Genomic DNA, 20,502 nt, shown 5'->3' on the forward strand with positions numbered 1-20,502 from the left:
CGGCGCCCGGGAGGGGTGACCGCTGCTCCGGGCTCGGCGCCCCGCGCGCACTGCGACCATGGCTTCTCCGGCGCCGCGGCGGCCGCGCCTCTGCCTTCGCGGTCTCCTACTCCCTTTGCCTGCACTTTTGCTGCCTCTTTGCGGCGCCTTCAACCTGGACGTGGACAGTCCTGCCGAATACTCTGGCCCCGAAGGAAGTTACTTCGGCTTCGCGGTGGATTTCTTCGTGCCCAGCGCGTCCTCGTAAGTAGCCGCTTCCAGGAGAGGAGTCTCCCGGTTCCCTCAAGGCGCGCACCCTACCCAGCGCTTCCCCGGGGGAGGTCGTCCGGGGGTGGGAGTAGGGGTGGGGGGCGTCCCTGCGTTTGGGTCCGTGGATGTAACCAGGGAGGTGAACTTATCGGTCCCTACTCCTGCTTTAAAATTCGGGGTTGGGTACAGGGAGAGTTTTGTGGCACTCTTAGGCTCGACATTCAAAATTTGGGACCATTGGTCAAACAACAAAGGCTGGTTCAGCCCCGTGGGGCGCTGCCCGTGCGCGTGCCTGGGACGTGGTCAATTCCATGTGCCCACTTCTTTGGCTCCGGTACCAGCTAACCTGCCCTGGGGTCTCTCCCTGTTCCACGTAGAGCTCCACTCCCGACTCCAGCTCTTCCGAAACGAGCCCTCCCCCACTCTTTCTTCTCCTCCCTCGCAGCCCGTTTCTCCTCGCTTAGCGCTTTTCCAGACAGCCAGACGACTAAAATGACCCTATTGTAGTAAAGTACATCGTGTCTTATCCCTACAACCTCGCACACTTGCGGTTGAATAGTAAAAATGAATGTGTCATCTGTTCTTTTTATACGGATTCACTGTGTAGGTCATTGTTCAGCAAGAACTGGAGTGTTCGCAGAGTTTTCTCACTCGCCGCAGGTCATTTGAATACCGCTGCTCTCTTGAATCCCGTTGTATTTGCTGATTGTCAGCGTTCCGTGGTGCTAGGATCATCAGACTCTATCTGTAACACGTAGTGTCATTATTGGATTAACAGTTGTCGCCGACTGTACCGGACGCTGACATCACACTCAACACCCCCACCCCGATATTAACAGTAGAAAACCGATTTAATGAGTATTTAAATGAATGCATATCTTCTGATACCTGTATTCTGATACTCAAATCTTGTTTCCAGAACTGTTCTTAGGCTTCTTCTCAGCTCTTAGAAATTACAACAACGTGGGTTTTTGTTTCTAACTTTTCTTTATATTTTTAAACAAAGTCTTTCTCCTTTTAAGGCTTTCTACCATTTTTGAAGCTTTCTACTCCCAAATCCAATAGTCTTAGAAATTCAGAGGGGAACTCTACTCTGCTCTATAGGCTGTCTAGGAGTCAGAATTGACTCAGTGGCAAGGAGAACATACAGCGTAGTATTGATGTTCAGTACTTTATTAGGCCCGTTTTATTATTACTTTATTAGGCCCAATATTATACACAGTATAGCATTGATGTTCAGTACTTTATTAGGCCCAATACTATACACAGTATAGCATTGATGTTCAGTACTTTATTAGGCCTGTTTTTCCAAAACTTGTTTGCTGAATTTGAGGGTGATGTAAGTATTTTTCATTGGCTGATAGAGCAACTCTTTTCCAAATTTTTCTGAATGTCCCTGAATAGCATTCATTTTGGTGACAGCTTTTACAGCGATAGATAGATGGATGGATGCCTCAGTAATGGAAACAAGATATTATTTTCATGTAGCAACCTCAATTTTTGTTTGTTTCCAGTCTCAGTGTTTCTCAGATTTTCCATAAATAATAGCATAATCATTAACTTTAGGTAATACTTACTATGTTCTCATTAGATTTAATCGTTTTAGTCATCCTTGCTTCAAAATATTTTCAAGTTTATGCTTTATGGTATGTAGGACTTTAATTGTTTACAACAGTGTTCTCTCAGATTAAATTTATGCACAGATTAAAATATTTTGAAAAGTTCACGCTTAGAGACTTCTTCAAAGTCGTTGGAGTGTTTTGCAAATGATACTATTAATTTTCTGGGAGATCCAGCTTCACATCCGGATGAGTCCTAAGGGGTGACTGTGTCATTGAAGGGAAGAAATTAAGAGCCAGACAAAAGTGTTGGGGTACTGACCTCCACCATAGCTTCAGGAGCCAGGTCTGAGCAGAGAGAGAGTGTTGTCTTCTCATCATCATTTTATACACTCTTGGGGTATGCAAGCCCCTTTAATTCCAGGTAACCACATTTGTAGCAAAGTGGGCTGTACCCTAACCATAAAGGCCCCTGAGTTATTAGAGGAGTAATAACCAGTGCTGGGGTCACTGGAAGGGGAGTGACAGTTCCCTGAGCAGGGAATGAAGTTAAAGTTGCTGGCCAGATAGCAATCAGCCATGTGCTCATAAGAGGTAACTTTAAGGTAGCATTATGATGGGAGGATACTGTGGGAATCAATCTTGGTTATGAGAATATAATTGGGACTCATTTCTAGCCCACAAGTGTGAAGACCTCCCTCTACCCAGAATCCTGGCCTTCTAGGATTCAAAGAATTCATCTCATTATACTCTTCTCAGTTTTCTCTTTCCCACAGTTCTCTAAGTGTAAAGATGCTTTACAAGCTGCATTACATTTTAGTTGTTATTTCTGTGGGCAATACAATAATATTGGACTGTTGACAGGAGCGATTTGCTTATTGTTGGTTACAAGGCAAAATGGCTAATCTTTGAGTAGTCTTTATAGTCATTGAATACACTATGACCTCACATGTTTGTATGACCTCACACATGGACCTTTAATAATGAAGTAAAATTGAACTAGATTTGAATTCATAAAACATTAAAAAAAATTATCAGGCTACTTTGTAACTCTATAGCCTAACGTGATAAGGAAAAAGAAAAATAGTGACAGAGTTTTAAAAATTCAATGTTTAGCACTTCCACTTACTGAGCCTTTCAAATTTAACAACAAAAACAACAAAACAAAGGAAACCCATCTGAACAAAAAACTGAGCTCCCTGCCCTTGAGTTCCCTATAGGCCAGGATAGAATTGCCCTGTGTGTTTCCAAGACTACATTGTCAGTACAGTAGAAGCCTTATCTTTCTCTCTAGGAGCATCTGATGGGTTCAAAATGCATACCTGTGGTTTGCAACCCAATAAATAAGCCACTACATCACCAGGCCTCTTTCATATTTAACAGATTAATGTAAACATTTTGCTTAGTTTTGTAAAATGGTACTCATAAGTTGTCAAACACTGGTATAAAAAAGGTACAAGAAGGCATCATTTATAATGTAGCCTTCTGGATTTTATGTTTTTGATATCATTAACTTCCAGAGGGAGGAGGATATATATCAGCAGTTCTCAACCTGTAGGTTGAGACCCCTTTGGGGGATGAACGACCCTTTCACAGAAGTTGCCTAAGACCATCGGAAAACACGTAAATATTTCACAGTATAATATTGCACATGGTTTTGTGATTAATCTTACTATGTTTTAATTATGTTTAATTTGAAACAATGAAAATACATCCTGCATATCAAAGATTTACATTACGACTCATAACAGTAGCAAAATTACAGTGATGAAGTAGCAACGAAAATCATTTTATGCTTGGGGGTCACCACAACATGAGGATCTGTATAAAAGGATCTCGGCATTAGGAAGGTTGAGAACCACTGATGTATATAGTTAGAATATGCTGGGCTGCTAACTGCAAAGTCAGCAGTTTAAAACCACCGGCTGCTCCACGGGGTTTCCGATGAGGCTTTCTATGTCTGTAAAAATTGCAGCCTGGGGAACTCACATGGGCAGTTCTACCCGGTCTTGCAGGGTCGCTATGAGTTGGAATAGACTCAGTGGCATGAGCTTGCTTTTTTGGTTTTGAAGGAAGATTGAGGCTAGTAGGTTAAGCTTCCTACTGCTAACCACAAGGATGGTCTTTGTCCTCTGCTCCCATAAGGATCTACAAAACTCAGTGAAGTTGCTGTGAGTTGTATCGCACTCCATGGCAGGGAGTTTCCGGTGAGTCAGAATCCAGTCTGTCACTGGGATTGGATACTGTTTTGAGGGAAGATTAGCCTGGATCAATAAGGAAGCAACAGGTAGGCGTTGGACTTCTGCCACTGCTTCCAATTCAAATTTGTGTCCAAATACCTAGGGAAAACAACATAATCGTTTTTATGTCTGTTTTTGTTTTGGTTATAGAATGTAAAGCAGCCTATGCAGACCAGAAATTAAAGTCATGCTTGTGAGAAATGATTGGTAAAATTTTAAATTTCATCCCAGATTTAATGACAATAATATCTTACATTGGTAAACTTAACTTACAATTTATAAGAATTTACACTTACAATATTCTAGAGCAAAAAACATCGGGGAAGTAGGAAGCAGATAAAATCATTACTTTTACAGATGAGGAACCTGAGCCACAGATGAGATTGCAGTCTCTATTTGATTGGCAGGTTTGTGGGCAAGAGGAATTAAAAGGCAAGGTATGCAGCCTGTGAGATCACAAAGTGTCAAAGGGATCAGGTATCAGGCATCAAAGACAGAAAAAAAAAATCATAGCATTGTGAATGAGGGGGAGTGCAGAGTGGGGACCCAGGGCCCATTTGTGGGAAATTGGACATCACCTTGCAGAAGGGCTGTAGGGAGGAGACGAGCCAGTCAGGGTGCAGTGTAGCAATGATGAAACATGCAATTTTCCTCTAGTTCTTGAATGCTTCCTACCCCCTACTATCATGATCCCAATTCTTACAAATCCAGCTGGCCTGTAGGATATACACTGGCACAGATAGGAACTGGAAACATAGGGAATCCAGATTGAACCTCTCAGGACCAGTGGTGAGAGTAGCGATACTGGGAGGTTAGAGGGAAGGTGAGGGAGAAAGGGGGAACAGATTACAAGGATTTACATATAACCTCCTCCCTGGGGGACGGACAGCTGAGATATGGGTGAAGGGAGACATTGGATGGTGTAAGATATGACAAAATAATAATAATTTATAAATTACCAAGGGTTCATGGGGAAAGGGAGAGGGAGGGGGAAAATGAGCTGATACCAAGGGCTAAGTAGAAAGCAAATGTTTTGAGAATGATGATGGCAACATATGTACAAATGTGCTTGACACAATGGATGGATGTATGGATTGTGATGAGTTGTATGAGCCCCCAATAAAATGATTTTTTTAAAAAGGCAAGGTGTAAAATTCAAAGTCAGGTGAATTTTTATATCTGACAGCTGAGGTTTTAAAGGAAATTATTGGACAATTTTCAACTTTCTTATAATATAGTTACATTAAACATTATAATGAGTAAGAAGGAGAGAACATTATTTTAAATGAATTAGAAGGCTTGCCCTGCCCTATTAAACACTAATACAAAACCTTATTTATTCTCCATAACCCCCTTTATCAGCCAATTACTCTAGTCTGTGTGTTCCCAGGACCTCATGACAAGCTGGTATTGGACTTTAGTGACAACAGGTCCCTAAGAATATTCCATGGATCTCAGCTTTGAATTACTATTACAATCACCTGCCAACCTTTAATAAAACTTTTGCTATAGCTGTGCCTTATGTCTTAAAGTAGAACTCTGACTCACTACTTCAGTAGCCTAAGTCTTTTCTCCTTGACGGTGTAGTGAGTTGCACATTGAACTGCTAACTGCAAGGTCAGTGGTTCAAGCTAGGCGACCATTGGCTTTCTGCTCCTGGAAACCCAAAGGGGCAGTTCTGTTCTGCTCTGTAGGATTGCAGTGAATCTAGAACAGTGGTTCTCAACCTTCCTAATGCTGCGACCCTTTCATAGTTTCTCAGGTTGTGGTGACCCCCCCAACCTTAAAATTATTTTTGTTGCTACTTCATAACTGTAATTTTGCTACTGTTATGAATCAGGTGACCCCTGTGAAAGGGTCGTTCGACCCCCAAAGGGGTTGTGACCCACAGGTTGAGAACTGCTGGTCTAGATGGTAGTGGGTGTGAGCCTCTTTTAGAGGAGCTCTGGTAGTGCAGCAGGTTAAGTGTTGGACTGCTAACCAGAGGATCTGTCACCAGCTGCTCTGTGAGGCGGTCATCTTCTCAAGAGTGTATATCTTCAGAGACCCTACTGAGCACTTCTCCTCTGTCTCACAGAATCACTAGAGGGTCACTGTGAGTTGGAATTGAGTTGATTGCAGTGGCTCGTTGTTGTTATCCTTTTTACTTCAGTTTGAGAAAAATGATCTCAGTTTTGCCAAAAAATATGAGTGATACCTCCCTCTGTCTATTAATGGCACCATCATTTTCTCTGTTGCCTTGGAAACAATTTTCTATTTCTCTTCATTTTCTATTTTTTTGTCTTTTCTGCACTCCCCCAATATTAGTTACTGATGAATCATCAGGCAGAAAGTCCTAGAAATTCTTAAATATTTCTTGCCTTCATCTCGGCTCTTTACTTTTATTTGTCCTTTGTCATTGAATTGCCACCAACTCATGGCAAACACATGGTGTGCCAGCATAGAACTGTGCTGCTCCATTGGGTCTCCGATTTGGGGGAGGTAGGTTTACATGCCTTTCTTCTGAGGCACCACAAGATGAACTTTAAACCTCTTGACTTTTGTTTAGCAGCTGAGCACAGCAACTCCCTATTTCTGTTGTTTACCGCTGTTCATTTGACCACTCATTCCTGGCAATCACATGGGCAGCAATGGTGACCCCCATACATGTGTCATCTCCGTGAGTGGTTGTGAGTAGGAATGGTTTTAATTATTTTTAAAACTACTTTTAATTTAATTACTTTTAAAACGACTTAGAAACTGTTTTTAAAAAAGCAAGCTTGCACAGTAAAATTGGCACCTATTCAATAGAGTAGAACTACCTGATAGGTGTTCCAAAGCTGTAACCTTTAGAAATCTATGATCACCACGCGTGAGAAGGGACTCAGTGGCACACAACATCAGCAATAGAAGGAGAGGGGCCTTGAGAGTTAACCTCTTGCAAGGAGGCCACGGTGTGGTTTTCAGCCAGTTCACTTTATACCCTGTCACCACCCATCTGTTACTGGAGGGTTGTGTATGCTATGGTGCTGAGCAGGTTTTGGTGGAGCCTCCAGACTAAGAGGACCCACGAATGTAGGCCTGGGAATTGATTTCCCAAAAGCAGTTAGTGAAAACCTGATGAATCAGGGGCCAGGGAAACAGGGTCCTTGGTGGCACTGCTGGGTAAGTGTTGGACTGCTAATCATAAGACTCGCAGTTCGAACCTACCAGGTGCTTCTGGGGGAAAGACAAAGCTCTCTGCTCCTGTGAAGATTTACAGCCTCACAAACCCTGTATGAGATCCCCATGAATCCACATTGATATGATAGTGGATCTTTGTGTGAGTGTGTGTGTAATATTTAGAGGAGAAGATCACTAGGTCTTTTCTCCTTTGGAGCGGAGTGGCTGGTGGGTTTGAACCACTGACCTTTTGATGGTAGTGGAGTGCTGAGTTGTGCCACCAGGGCTCCTTTCCTTCTATTCGTGCCCCCCACCTTTCCCATCAAATTGATTTAGTTTCATAATTACCCCATTGCACAGAGTAGAACTGCCCCACAGGGTTTCCAACGATAGAATTATACTGCCACATCTTTCTTCCAAGGGGAGGCTGCTGGGTTCGAACGGCTAACCTTTCTGTTAGTGGCAGAGCACTTGAACCTCTGTGCCTCCTGGGCTGCTCCTTACTTTGATTGCTCCCCTTTCTTTCAACCCCAGTTGCCTCAAGTGTGGTCTGAGACACCCAGGTTTCCATCCCTCTACCCTTCACTTGGCTCTTAGACCTGTGAAACCTCTTGCTTGTGTTTTTCACCAGTTTTATTATTCTGAAACATCTCTCTGATTCAGGCATTCTGCTACTAACATGCCCCTAACAATGCTTTTAGAGCCAGAAAGTCCAAACTACTTAAGGTGCTTTGCAGTGTGTCCCAATTTGTCTCTCCACTTTAAACTGCATGTCTCATTTCTCTTTCACCACTGTAACCATCCTTTACAAAATATCATCAGCTCATATTTATGAATTTACCTATAACCCTGGCAGTACTGTTGATTTATGTTTTATTGTTGCTGTCATATGTATGTACATAGATTATAATCATGTAATTTAGGAAGTAATTTTTTTTACATTTACAGGTTATATATTGATTATTCCTCATTAGTACCAAAGATTTATAGTACATTCATTAAAAGGAAAGCTTAGCAGAATTTATAGTTGCTGCTTCTGTTTTGTATCATATCATTGTTGACTTTAGCAATTTGTAAAAAATTAAAAGTAAATCTGAAACAGATTATAGCTTTGAAATAGCAATCAGTGCTATTTTGTACACATTTCTATATATGTGTATAATAATTTTTCAGAAGTTCCTTTTGGTTAAAGTTCATCGGCCAACCCAGACTCAGCTAAATATATTAAGCATGCTTTATCTTGAAAATGCCAGTGCTGAAAGGGACCAAATAACTTAGTTCATTTGGAGGGTTTGAAAAATGCACTTGTCATTGTTTGGCAAGTTGCCCCTTCCTGGTAGTCAAGGTCACATTCACTGAAGCAGCTGCCTGTAAATTACAAGTGTAGTTTGATAGGATGTACGTCTGAATGGCATTATCTCAGTTTGTTTCTCTGATCTGCTTCTGTCTTTCCCTCTTCCTCTCTCCCTCCCTCCACTTCTTTCTTTGTTCCTTCTATCCCTCCCTTGTTTCTTGTGTTCTACTCTTTCTTTCCCTCTGTCCCTTGCTCCTTCTCCCTGCTTCTTCCAACCTGCGTGTGTGTGCTTATGTTTTGTGTGACATTAATAGTCTGATCTTGGATGTTAGTCCTAAATGTGGGGTCATTTCAAAATAATGGGATGGGGATCCTGATAATAGTCTTGCACCAACTTTTTAGAAGGAGATGAATCTGTCAGGAGAAAGATGCAAGAATATGAAACTAAGTTGTTTAACTTCAGATTTTCACTGCTAGTCATTGACGGTTTTCATCACCTATGTTAATGTGTTCTCTCCATCTTCACTATTGTCAAGAAATATTACAAGCCAACTATTTTTTTATACTCACAATTGTGCAATTTATTAGAGAATTTAAAAAATCATTTTATTGGGGGCTTATCACAATTCATCCATGCATCCATCCATTGTGTCAAGCACATTTGTACATATGTTGCCATCATCATTTTCAGAACATTTTCTTGGTATTAGCTCCTCATCTTTTTCCCTCCCTCCCCTTACCTCTCTCCCTCATGAACCCTTGATAATTTATAAATTATTATTTTTTCATGTCTTGCACTGACTGATGTCTTTCTTCACCCACTTTTCTGTTGTCCGTCCCCCTGGGAGAGGGTTATATGAAGATCATTGTGATTAGCCCCCACTCCCCTACCACACCTTCCCCTCCTGGTATCACTACTCTCATTTTTGGTGCTGAGGGATTTATCTGTCCTGGATTCCCTGAGTTTCAGCTCTTATCTGTACCAGTGGACATGCTCTGATCTAGCCAGGTTTGTAAGGTAGAATTGGGGTCATGATAGTGGGGGGAGGAAGCATTAAAGAACTAGAGGAAAGTTGTGTGTTTCAGCGGTGCTATACTTCACTCTGACTGGTTCATCTCCTCCTTGTGACCCTTCTGTAAGAGGATGTCCAATTGTCTACAGATAGGCTTTGGGTCTCTGCTCCACACTCCCACACATTCACATTGATATAATGTTTTGTTCTGGGTCTTCTGATGCCTGATACCTGATCCCATCGACACCTCTTGGTCACACAGGCTGGTGTGCTTCTTTCATGCGGGTTTTGTTGCTTCTCAGAAAGATGGCTACGTGTTTATCTTCAAGTCTTTAAGACTCCAGACCAACCCAACCATTTTTGTACCCGTCCTTATCTATTTCTTGTAATTTATACTTGCATTTATCAGTTGTTGTATGTCTTGAGTTGATTCCAACAGTCTGACCTGGTGGAACGGACTCCAAGTGCACTACAAGTTGACATTTTTGTCCATTTGGGAAGTTTATGGACATCCAGAATGCTGATTGTCATCAATTGACATTTCACCTTTTTGAAATGAGAAAACTACTCGTACACTTAAGTTTTACCCATAGCGCTGTCCTTGTAAGCTCTGTTCAACATCACAACAGTTTTTTCAGCATTTTTCCCGAGCAGGAAACAAAATTTCAGAGACACACACTGTTCTCTTAAGTCAGCATCACAAAAAACAAGGTTCGGGCAAAACTGCTTTTATGAAAAATTCACTGTGACCAGAGAACCTTCCCAGGCAACACCACTGGGTGCACTAACTCAGTGAGTTGCTTGATGCTCACCTAGCGGGAAAATGTGTACTACAAAAGCTCTGCTCCATCCAACTCAGTTCCGGTTTTTTGGGGGTGCCCCCTCTTATGCCCACTGACGTGCTTATTCCAAAGGAAAGTGATGCAGCAGAATGTGGACATTGTTGAACAATGTTATTAACATACCTGCACAAAAACATTTGCTTAAGATAATTTAAAAGCAGATGCAGCACTTTACCAACAAAAAGCTGTCAGAAATTCCAGCCAGCTTCAGAAAGAATGTGGCATGAGGAATATCATTGCTGACGTCAGATGGGCCTTGGCTGAAAACATGGAATACCAGGAAAATGTTCACTCGTGTGTGTGTGTGTGTGTGTGTGTTTTTAACTTGTGTTTTATTGACAGTGCAAAGGCATTCGACTTGTGAGTCATAACAAACTGTAGATACATGGAGAAGAGTGGGAGTTCCAGGACAATTGTGCTTACTTGGAACATGTACATAGATCACAGAGGCAGTTATTCAGCAAGAAAAAAGGATGCTGATTGATTTGGAATTAGGAAAGATGTGTTAAGGTTGTATCCTTTCAGCATATTTGTGTTATGCAGGATTCTCTAGAGAAGAAACAAAACCAGGACACTTATTTTATATATATTTATATAGTGAGAAGGAATAAAATAGTTAATTAGCCCACACAGCAGTCCACACAGTTCAACTCACTTTCAGGGAACAGTTAATATTCTGAAGATCCTTTAAGTCATGCCAGCTGTTGATCCCAGGTCAAGGAAGCAGACAGTGGAATCTGTCCTCAGGCAAGACAAGCAGAGTTGGCCCACAGGCTGTAGACTGCAGGGTGGGGTGGCAACCAAGGGAAGCTGAGAAGTTGAGGCCTAGCAGAAGCCAGTAGTGCAGGAGCTTGGTGAAGCCGTCTGTAGGATCCTCAAGAAGTGTGGTGAAGCAGGTCTCAATGGAACCACAAGCGATGCATACTGAGCAAGGCTTAATGATTCACAGGTTGGCTCAGCCCCACAATAGCACAGCACGCAGTTGAGGCAAAGAACTAGCTCAGGCAACAGAGCACTGGTGCGATTACCAGGGAGAAAGGCAGGATGGTGGCAGCGCAAAGTATTTATCTCGGTTGCCCTCCAGTCAAGCTGCAACCTGATTAAACTCCATCAACATGTTCCCATATAGGCCTGGTTGGCCCAATAAACCTAACTATCACAGTCTACTCCTTGCCAGCTTGGCACTAGTACACAATTCTTTAGCCATGTATAATTTCCAGACATTAATGAACTTATGTTACACCCAACAAAATGTAGCTAGCATACATATACCTGAAAACACAACGAACCTACAAGGGAAAGATTTTCAGTAAGCACCTATAAAAAAGAAATACTGACAATCGCAAACCGTACTTTTGCAATGGGTCACGTGGTTGTAACTGATAGGTAAAACTACCTTCTTCCACTACCCATTCTGTATGGACTTTGCCCTCAGCCGGCCATGGTTCTTTGCCTGGTGGGGTGATCCACACCTTCATTCCTGAGGGATCTGGGTCATTAGACCCTGTCAGGATTGGGTTGCTGTAGTTTACCAATTTAGTGATATGTGCTGTTTTCATATTCATAATTTTCTCACAAAGCATCTGTACTATCATTTGCCCTTTCTTTTACACAATTATTTAGTTGTTATTTATACAACGCTGTAAGATATTCTCATTTGTCTGAGGCAATTTTCTTCTCTAGCTCTCTGGTTTTGTTTTCAAAGTAATATTTAGTCTTAATTAGTGTTCACTATTTTACTTCTCTTTGGGTTCTAATAGCCATTGCAATGGCTACACGGAACTCACAAAATTCGTGATTAAAGGGTTTAGTAAGGAAGTAAGTTGCAATGCCAGTGAGTTTATTGGATGTGTTATAAAGTTCTGGCAAGTCTGCTAATAAATACAACCAATCTGTTGTAAACTTCAACTTGAAGGCATTCAATTTAAAATCTGTGGCTTACAAGGGGGCCACACTGAAAGTCTAAGGAGTAATTGTAGTGGACAGGGAGGGGCGGGCAAAGGGTGGGGGAGGCATGAGACCGTTCCATCCCAGACTGTAGGAATAGCAACATGAACTTAAGGGAAACTCACCTTTTCAACATGAATGTGGCTCCATCATGATTCCCTAGTACTCTGGTGGCTATTTGTATGTTGGTGGTTTAAATTTTTTTTTTAATATTCTATTTTATTTCATTGTTATTATTTTGTTTTTGTTTTTCAGTGTTGATCTGTACAAGCAAAGCAGGATGGGCAATTTATGGAGGCCGTAGCTGGACTGACAGTTCCTGGGGGGCATGGGAGGGGAATAAGGGAGGTGAGGTGAGTGGGCAACCAATGATAGCCAAGCATAATAGAGTAAGAGGAAAAAACCCTACAAAACCTAATATGTATATTTATGTGCACATATCTACATGAATATGTGTATATTTGTTTATATGTGCAACAAGGAAGCAGATGGACTTTGGGCCTCTGTTTAAAGCTTCCCTCTGTACAAGAATGGTTTGTTTTACTACTGTGGTACTGTATGATACCCACCTCCCTGACATGATCGCTGAAGGCAAAGTGGGTGCATAAGCAAATGTGGTGAAGAAAGCTGATGGTGCCCGGCTATCAAAAGCTATAGCTTGGAGTTAAACTAGTGGCCATCTAGCAGGGAAGCAGCAGAGCCCACATGGAAGAAGCACACCAACCTGTGTGATCATGAGATGTCGAGGGGAAGAGGTATCAGATGTTTAAAAAACACACATCCAGATTGATATGAAGGGGACTGGATTTAGTGAGGACACAAAGACTACCAGCAAGACAGTTGGGCACCCCCTCTTAGAAGGGCCCCACAGAATGGAGGATAAATTCAGTGTGCGCTGTGGCATTGATGAGCCTCATAACTATCCTCTGGTTCTTTAAGATGTCCTCCCCTTTACTATTACGGTTCATATGTGATATACCTCATTGGTCATGTTAGACTTGTGTAGGTCCTTTATTCATTTAAGATTGCTTGTTACATGGTAGTCAAGATAGATGACCCCTTAGAGACTCTGACAGGAGTAAGGGTTCCCTGAGTGTTCGGGGAAGGGTGGAAGTGGGGGAGAGGGGAGTTGATAGCATTGATCATTGTATAGCCCCTCCCGATGGGATTGAACAACAGAACAGTATGGGAAGGGAAGGGATATATTGGACTCAGTTAAGATATATCAGTAAAAATATTATTTGAGGAAACTCACACAAAGAAAGAAGGAAAGAAATCTGTGGGTCAGTAAACCCAGCTCCCTGAATTAAGTGCCTGAGGCACCTCACTCCAGTAAGCCTCAGCATGTAGGCATTCAGCCCCACGTCCCTGGGTCTGCAGGCTCAACTTCCCATAAGTGCCTAGAGCAGTGCTTCTCCACCTTCCTAATGCTGAGAACCTTTAATACAGTTCCTTATGTTGTGATGACACCCCAATCATAAAATTATTTTTGTTGCTACTTCATAACTGGAATTTTGCTATTGTTATTAATAGGGTGACCCCTGTGAAATGATTGTTTGACCCCCAAAGGGGTCATAACCCACAGGTTGAGAACCACTGGCCTAGAGGCACCCCACCCCCCGAAAGCCAGCCTCCTGCACAAGAGCACTCAACTTGTCCCATGAGTTGGGAAGTCCGTCCACTCTGTTACATGCTTCAGCTTCTGGTTCTGCTGCTGCTCTTCTGATGTACCTCTCATCTGGATCCAGGAGGTTCCCAGAGAAGGAATATTCTGGGTCCAGATGGTATACTTCATTCCTGGCTCTTGCTGATAATAAAATCCTTCTTGCCTCTCTGAGGGCTCATTTTATACACAGCAGGATGGCACTCCAGGGAATCCTGTTTGCAATTACTCACAGGCTAATCTTATCAATATCTTCCCCACCCTTCTTGCAGAAAGAGGTCGTTTGGTGGGAGTTAGAGACTGGCCAGAAGAACCACATTAAATAATTCACTGCCCCTGCAATACTCGGAAAGCTTATTTAAGAATCATTTTGTCATTTTTAGAGGAAGAATTTTATTCCTGAGCTTTTCTTCCTTTAACCTAGAATTTAGAAACGGATTTAGAAATGGATAATGCTCACACATTTATATTATGCTTCCATTTCTGTAGCATTTAACCAGTGTGCACATGAAGGTACACTCATGAAAACTTGGTGAACATCAATATTAGTGCACGTGGTTACCATCATTTCGTGCCTGTGATAGGCAAATGGTCTGATGAAAAGCAGCAGCCCTGACCCAGGTCTTATGCCAACAACTCCAAACTCTGTGCTGCCGATTAGGAGACTTTTCGTACTGGGCCCGTTCTTCTCTCTTTGCTGAAGGCGGTTTCCATTAATAACTTTCCAGACCTTTCTGTCTTACCTTGCCAAATAAAGAAAGGATGAGAAACTCAAAATTACATGGCATGTGGGTGAAATGTGTTACATAAGAAAATTATTTTAAGGATAATTTAAAACTTCACTAAATGTTTAATAAGGATGGTTTCTGCCTTCTGAAGAGATCTGGGGATAGTGGGAAAGACTTACTTATACAAGACTAAGATCATTTGAGACCTCTAACTCTGGAATTTATGTGCTACCCAACCTCCATTTTAACAAACTTTTTTGACTACTTAAGATGTGGCAGTCATAAAGATGAGTTAGAGTCCCTACATACAAGGAACCAACTTATAGTAAAGTGAGAAAGATAGCTTTGCAAAAGATTTTTATGTAAAGGTTCTATAAAGTCCATTTGATGGCAGCCCAGAAACAAATTTTGCTTACAAGTTTTTAGGCAAATTCTGAGAAACAACTCTCCTGTCCTGATCTTCTGGATCCTGGCCAGTTTCTTTGTAAATTATTTTGCTTTGTGAACCAGGTTGGCTCTGGAAGAAGAACTGGGATAACATGAAGGGAGTGGTATAGTGCTGCTCTTTTCCTCACGGGAGTTGGGAGTTCTCTTACTCAAAATACGTATATCTTAGCTTATAAAACTTTCTTCCTGAATGAGAACAGTTTATTTCCATCCAAAAGTTATGTTGCTGTGATGAGAGAGCACCAGCACTGACTGGTTGACTGGTGCCAAGTATGACCACATAAAGCTTTATTGAACAGGGTGTGGGCTGGTTGGGATTTTTGCCTTTTATTTTGTCATTGTGGACTTAAGTGTTGGAAAGTAGGCTCAGTGTAGCTTTTGTCTAGTCTTTTTGAGAATTGCAGAGCCTACCCAAGAATTGACCTGGGTGGGATAATGAATTATGCACTGGGCTGCTAATAATGATAAGGTCAGCAGTTCAAACTCACATGATGCTCTTTGGAAAAAGACAAGGCTTTCTATTCCCATAAGGACTTACAGTCTGATAAACTCATAGGGCAGTTCTTCTCTGCCCTATAAGGTTGGTATGAGTCGGAATTGACTCAGTGGCAGTGAGTTGAGTGACCCTAGAATTAATGAAATCAAAATTGGTAAATAAAAGTTAACATGAGTACATTTCCTATTTAAGATGTAGGTTTGTCCATTGTTTCACATGAAGTTCACCGTCACAAGCATTTGTAAATGTTTCCTTTGCTAGAAAAATAAAGTGATGCAGTGTTTAATGACGGTAATGTAACAATGAGGGCTTAAGATGTCGGTGTCCTGTATTCTTCTCTGATTATATTTTAGTTAGTTTTTTCTTGGTCTCTTTCACTGATTTCTCTTCGTTGTTTGCTTCTCTATCAAGTTGGTTCCAACTCATACTATTCCTGTAGGACTGAACAGAATTAATGTAGAGGGTTCCTAGCTGTCACCCTTATGGAAGTAGAAAGCCAGGTCTTTTTTCTTGTGGAGCCACTGGTGAATTGGACCTACTGACTTTTCACTTAGCAAATCAGTGCTTAAATGATGAGCCTAGGGCTCTGTGTTAATCCTGGTTGACTAGAGAAACAAATTCATAGGCATTCGTGTGTAAGAGAGAACTATATATCAAAGAATAATTGTACATTAAGAAAACTTCCCATTCCAGATCAAGTCTGTAAGTCTAATATTAGCCTATATGTCCAATACCAATCTAGAAATTACTCTTCAGACTCTCACAACACATGCAATGATGCTGAATGTAGGAAGATCATAGGGCAGTGGGTGGAAAGTCTTGTGGGTCCAGTGGAAGAGGAAGCATCTCAGTGCAGGCAGGCGTCTCCACATGGTTCTTTCAGCTCTAGGACTCTAGTGTAGCTCCATGTGTCTTGTCAACAGAAATGTCTCACAGGGAGTGTATCTGTGTCCCACCTCCAGTGAGCTATTTATCTCCTTAGCACCTCTAAATGAGGTCATCAAGCTGCGACCTGATTGACAGGGCAAACTCCACCCCTTCACTCTTAATAGTTTCGAGTTGACAACAAATTATGTAACTGCCACAGGTTCCTTATTCCCTTTTTCCTCTACTCCTGAAAGTTGTTGCTTCTTGGAGCTCACTCTTTTGAGCTCCTTTTTTCTATGTAGCCCTTCCCTGGTCAGTTTATTCATTGTGTTAGGGTTCTTTAGAGAAACTAAACCAGAACACTACTTATGATTTTATATATATATATATGATCGGTTTATACAGAGAGAAGCAATATAACAGATAATTAGTCCATATAGCAATAAAGAGGGCTCAGTTCAAGTAACTTTCATGGAACAGTTAATATACTGAAAGTCCTTCAACTCATGCGGGCTGCTGGTCTAAGGTCAAGGAAGCAGACAGCAGAGTCTCCCCTCAGGCAAGACAGGCAAAGTCTGCTTGCAAGCAGCAGATAATAGGGGTGGTCAGCAGCAGTCCCTAGCACAGGAGCTTAGCAAAGCAGTCCCCGATGGGATCTCAAGCTCAAGCAATGCATGGAGACAGGATCAACCAGCCTCAAGACTGGTGAAGCAGGTCTCAAAGGAGCCTCAGGCTCTAGAGACATGATCCATGGGTTGGCTTGGCCCATAGGTAGTGCAGCACATGGTTGAAGCAAAGAACTAGCTCAATCAGCAGCATGCTGGTCCAGTCACAAAGGAGGGAGAGAGAAGGGCTGGGCCTTGGAAACCCATTTATTTCATTGCCCTCCAATCAAGCTGGGACCTGATTAAAATCTACCCACGTTTCTATTGGCGTAGTTTGCGCAATAAACCTAACTTTTACATTCATTGTCTATTCTTTTGTTTTTCCACTTCAAAATAATTATTTTGCCATTTCATACACATATCATATAGTTCAGTAGTTCAGTCATATTAAGAAGAGTTGTACAATCATTACCACAATGAATGTTATAGCATTTTCTTCTTCCTTTTACTTTTTGACAGTAATATAATTATTTTTAAAATGTGGCAAACATACACAACAAAACATTCTCCAATTCAAAACTTCTCTACGCATAATTCAGTGCCATTGATTATAGTCTTTGTGTTGTGTAACCATGATTGATAAGCATTTTCCAAATTATTCCACCATCAGTAATAGAACCTCATGCCCTGTAAGCTTATTCTCTATTCTGATACTCTTACTATCTTTAAGGCAAACCTTGAGCAGCTCTAATGGCATAGTGTGGTCTATGAGTTAGTCTATTAAGATCAGGAGCAGCATTTCAAAACCACCAGCTGCTCCACAGGAGAAAGATGAGACTTCCTACTGCTGTAACGATTGACAGTCTCAGAAACACATAGGCACAGTTATATTCTGTCCTGTAGGGTCTCTATCAACTCAAAAAAGGAAGTACAGAACAACTGTTAACAGCATGCTTCCATCTTGGAAGAAGTACAGCCCAGAATGCTCCTTAGAAGCAAGGATGATGAGATTTTGTCTCAAATACTTAAGACTTGCTATATCAGAAGTTAGGAAACCTCATGGGTGTTGAATTATGAGGTGGGCTACTAACTGAATGGTCAGCAGTCCCAAACCAACAGCTGCTCTGTGGAAGAAAGATGAGGCTTTCTGCACTTGTGTAGTATTATAGTCTTTTAAACCCAGAGAGGCAGTTCTACCCCATCTGATAGGGTTGTTATGAGTCAGAATGAACTCAATGGCAGGGCAGCAAGATCAGTTTAGCAGGAGAAACCAATCGCTGGAAAGATATGCTTGGTAAAGTAGAGAGTCAGCAAAAAAAGGAAGACCCTCCGTGAGATGGATTGACACAGTGGCTGTAACAGTCGGGCTCAAGTTTGACAGCAGTTGGGAGGATGGCACAGGAATGGGCAGTGCTTCGTTCTGTTTCATAGGGTCAGTCTCAGTCGGAACCAACTCAAAGGCATCTAACAATAATATTTCTCCTGTCTGAGTCAATTCTCCTTTTCCCATTTCCAAATAATCTCTTTATTAGATTGTCATCCTTTTGCTTAAAACAAACAAAAAACTAAGATTCATGTTGAATTTAGGATAATATCCCAAATCTTACCCCAAAGCTTCCTCTCCTATTCTAGCCTCACCTCTTTCCTTGCTGCTCTTAAAGAAGACTGCACCTCTTTCCTGCTCCTTCATAGCACAATTAGCAGCATGCGTCCTACGACCTCTTCTTCACACCTTCCTACCTTTTTCCCCCTCACCCCCTTCCTTAGCTCTTGTTGGTCTGCACCATCCTGTCCATTCTGACTTCTAGCGACAGTGCCGTGTGTAACAGCCACACCTCCCAGCCCTGCAGCATCCGCACCATTACTGCTCTATGAGTCCATTGTTGCTGCCAAGTGTCGGAACATCTCCTTGAGAGTCTTTCTCTCTTACACTGAACCTGCACTTTGACTACACGTGGCATATAGCCTCAGGCTGGTTCCTTTTGGTACACGCCTGTTGTCAGGAGACTTTGAATCCATTCAAATAACAGTGACCCTGGGCCCTGTGTACAACAGAAAGAAATACCACCTGGTCCTGCTCCATCTTCACCATTGTTCTTGTGTTTGAGCTCAGTGTTGCAGCCATTGTGTCAATCCATCTTGTAAAGGATCTTCCTCTTATGGAGCGGAGCACACCAGGGCCCACCAAGCTCAGAGGACGATAGCCCAGCTCGGAGGGCCCAGTGTACAGAGAGGACCATATAGCCAGCCCCATGGCAAAATGCAACATCCTGCACTGACCCATGGCCCTACACTGGACAGCACCGGAGACACAGTATGGGATGTGCGACTGAGCTGACCCCACCACACTGAGGCAAAACACTGGGGGCGTGCAATGGAGCAGCAGGGGAAGCAGAGCAAGGAGGACCTGAGGGAGTACAAAGGATGGACTTTGGGGCCAGGACGTGGCACCCCATTAGACTCATCCGGGAACACTCCTAAAGGTCAACAAACAGACTTTGAACTACTAACAGGCTTTTTTATTTATTTATCTTTTTTTTTCTGCCTACTTGTTTTGTTTTTTTCCTTTTTTCCTCTTCTTTTAAACTTTGTATGTCAGTGGCTTTTTTGTTTGTTAGCTTGTCGGTGTTGCTGCCGTCGCCGCCATGTTCTTATGTGCCACTTTGTTTGGTGCTGTCAAAGCCATCCCCGATTTTATGCACATATTATTATCTCTGCAGGTCCACCTAGATAAGAGAGGCTGGACAAGCAATGTGAGAAGAAAATAAAGGGACCAACTGTCCCGGAGGGACTTGAGAGTGTGGGAGGTAGGGGAAGGGAGGAGGTGTTGGCCAACCCAGGGACAAGCGAACGAGTCTTTCAAAACCAATGGCAGGGAGGCGATGGGAGGACTGGTAGGGCGTGACCATGGGCAAGGTAACTGAGAGGAATTACTGAAACTAGAATGAAGGCTGAACATGGTAGTAGGACAGGAGGAAAGCGTAAGGAAATAGAGGAAAGGAGTAGGAGGCAAAGGGCATACATAGAAGCCTAAATACAGACATGTACATATGTAAATATATTTATGATTGTGGGGGAAATAGACCTATGTGCATATATTTATAGGTTTAGTAGTAGGGTGGCATGTGGACATTGGGCCTCCTCATGCGCATTCCCTTAAACAAGAGCACTTTGCTCAGCTAAACGGTCATTTCATGATACCCAACTTCCCGACATGATCGCTGAAGACAGACGTGTGCATAAGCAAATGTGGTGAACAAAGCTGATGGTGCCCTGCTATCAAAAGATATAGGGTCTGGGGTCTTAAAGGCTTGAAGGCAAACAAGCAGCCATCTAGCTCAGAAGCAACAAAGCCCACAGAGAAGAAGCACACAAGCCTGTGTGAACACAGGGTGTTGAAGGGATCAGGTA

General features: G+C 42.3%; 1 protein-coding gene across 1 annotated transcript in view; it reads left to right on the forward strand.

Moving 5' to 3' along the window:
- The first annotated feature begins 58 nt into the window (after positions 1-58).
- ITGAV (integrin subunit alpha V) overlaps positions 59-20,502 on the forward strand; it is a 113,357-nt gene continuing 92,913 nt past the window's right edge. Inside the window, exon 1 of the mRNA XM_004701477.2 lies at positions 59-243. Coding sequence (XP_004701534.1) covers positions 59-243 — 185 coding nt within the window. The remainder of the gene's footprint in view (positions 244-20,502) is intronic.

This window comes from Echinops telfairi, unplaced genomic scaffold (genome assembly GCF_000313985.2).
Source record: "Echinops telfairi isolate 266 unplaced genomic scaffold, ASM31398v2 ScPeMD7_3;HRSCAF=10, whole genome shotgun sequence".
Lineage (NCBI taxonomy): Eukaryota > Metazoa > Chordata > Mammalia > Afrosoricida > Tenrecidae > Echinops > Echinops telfairi.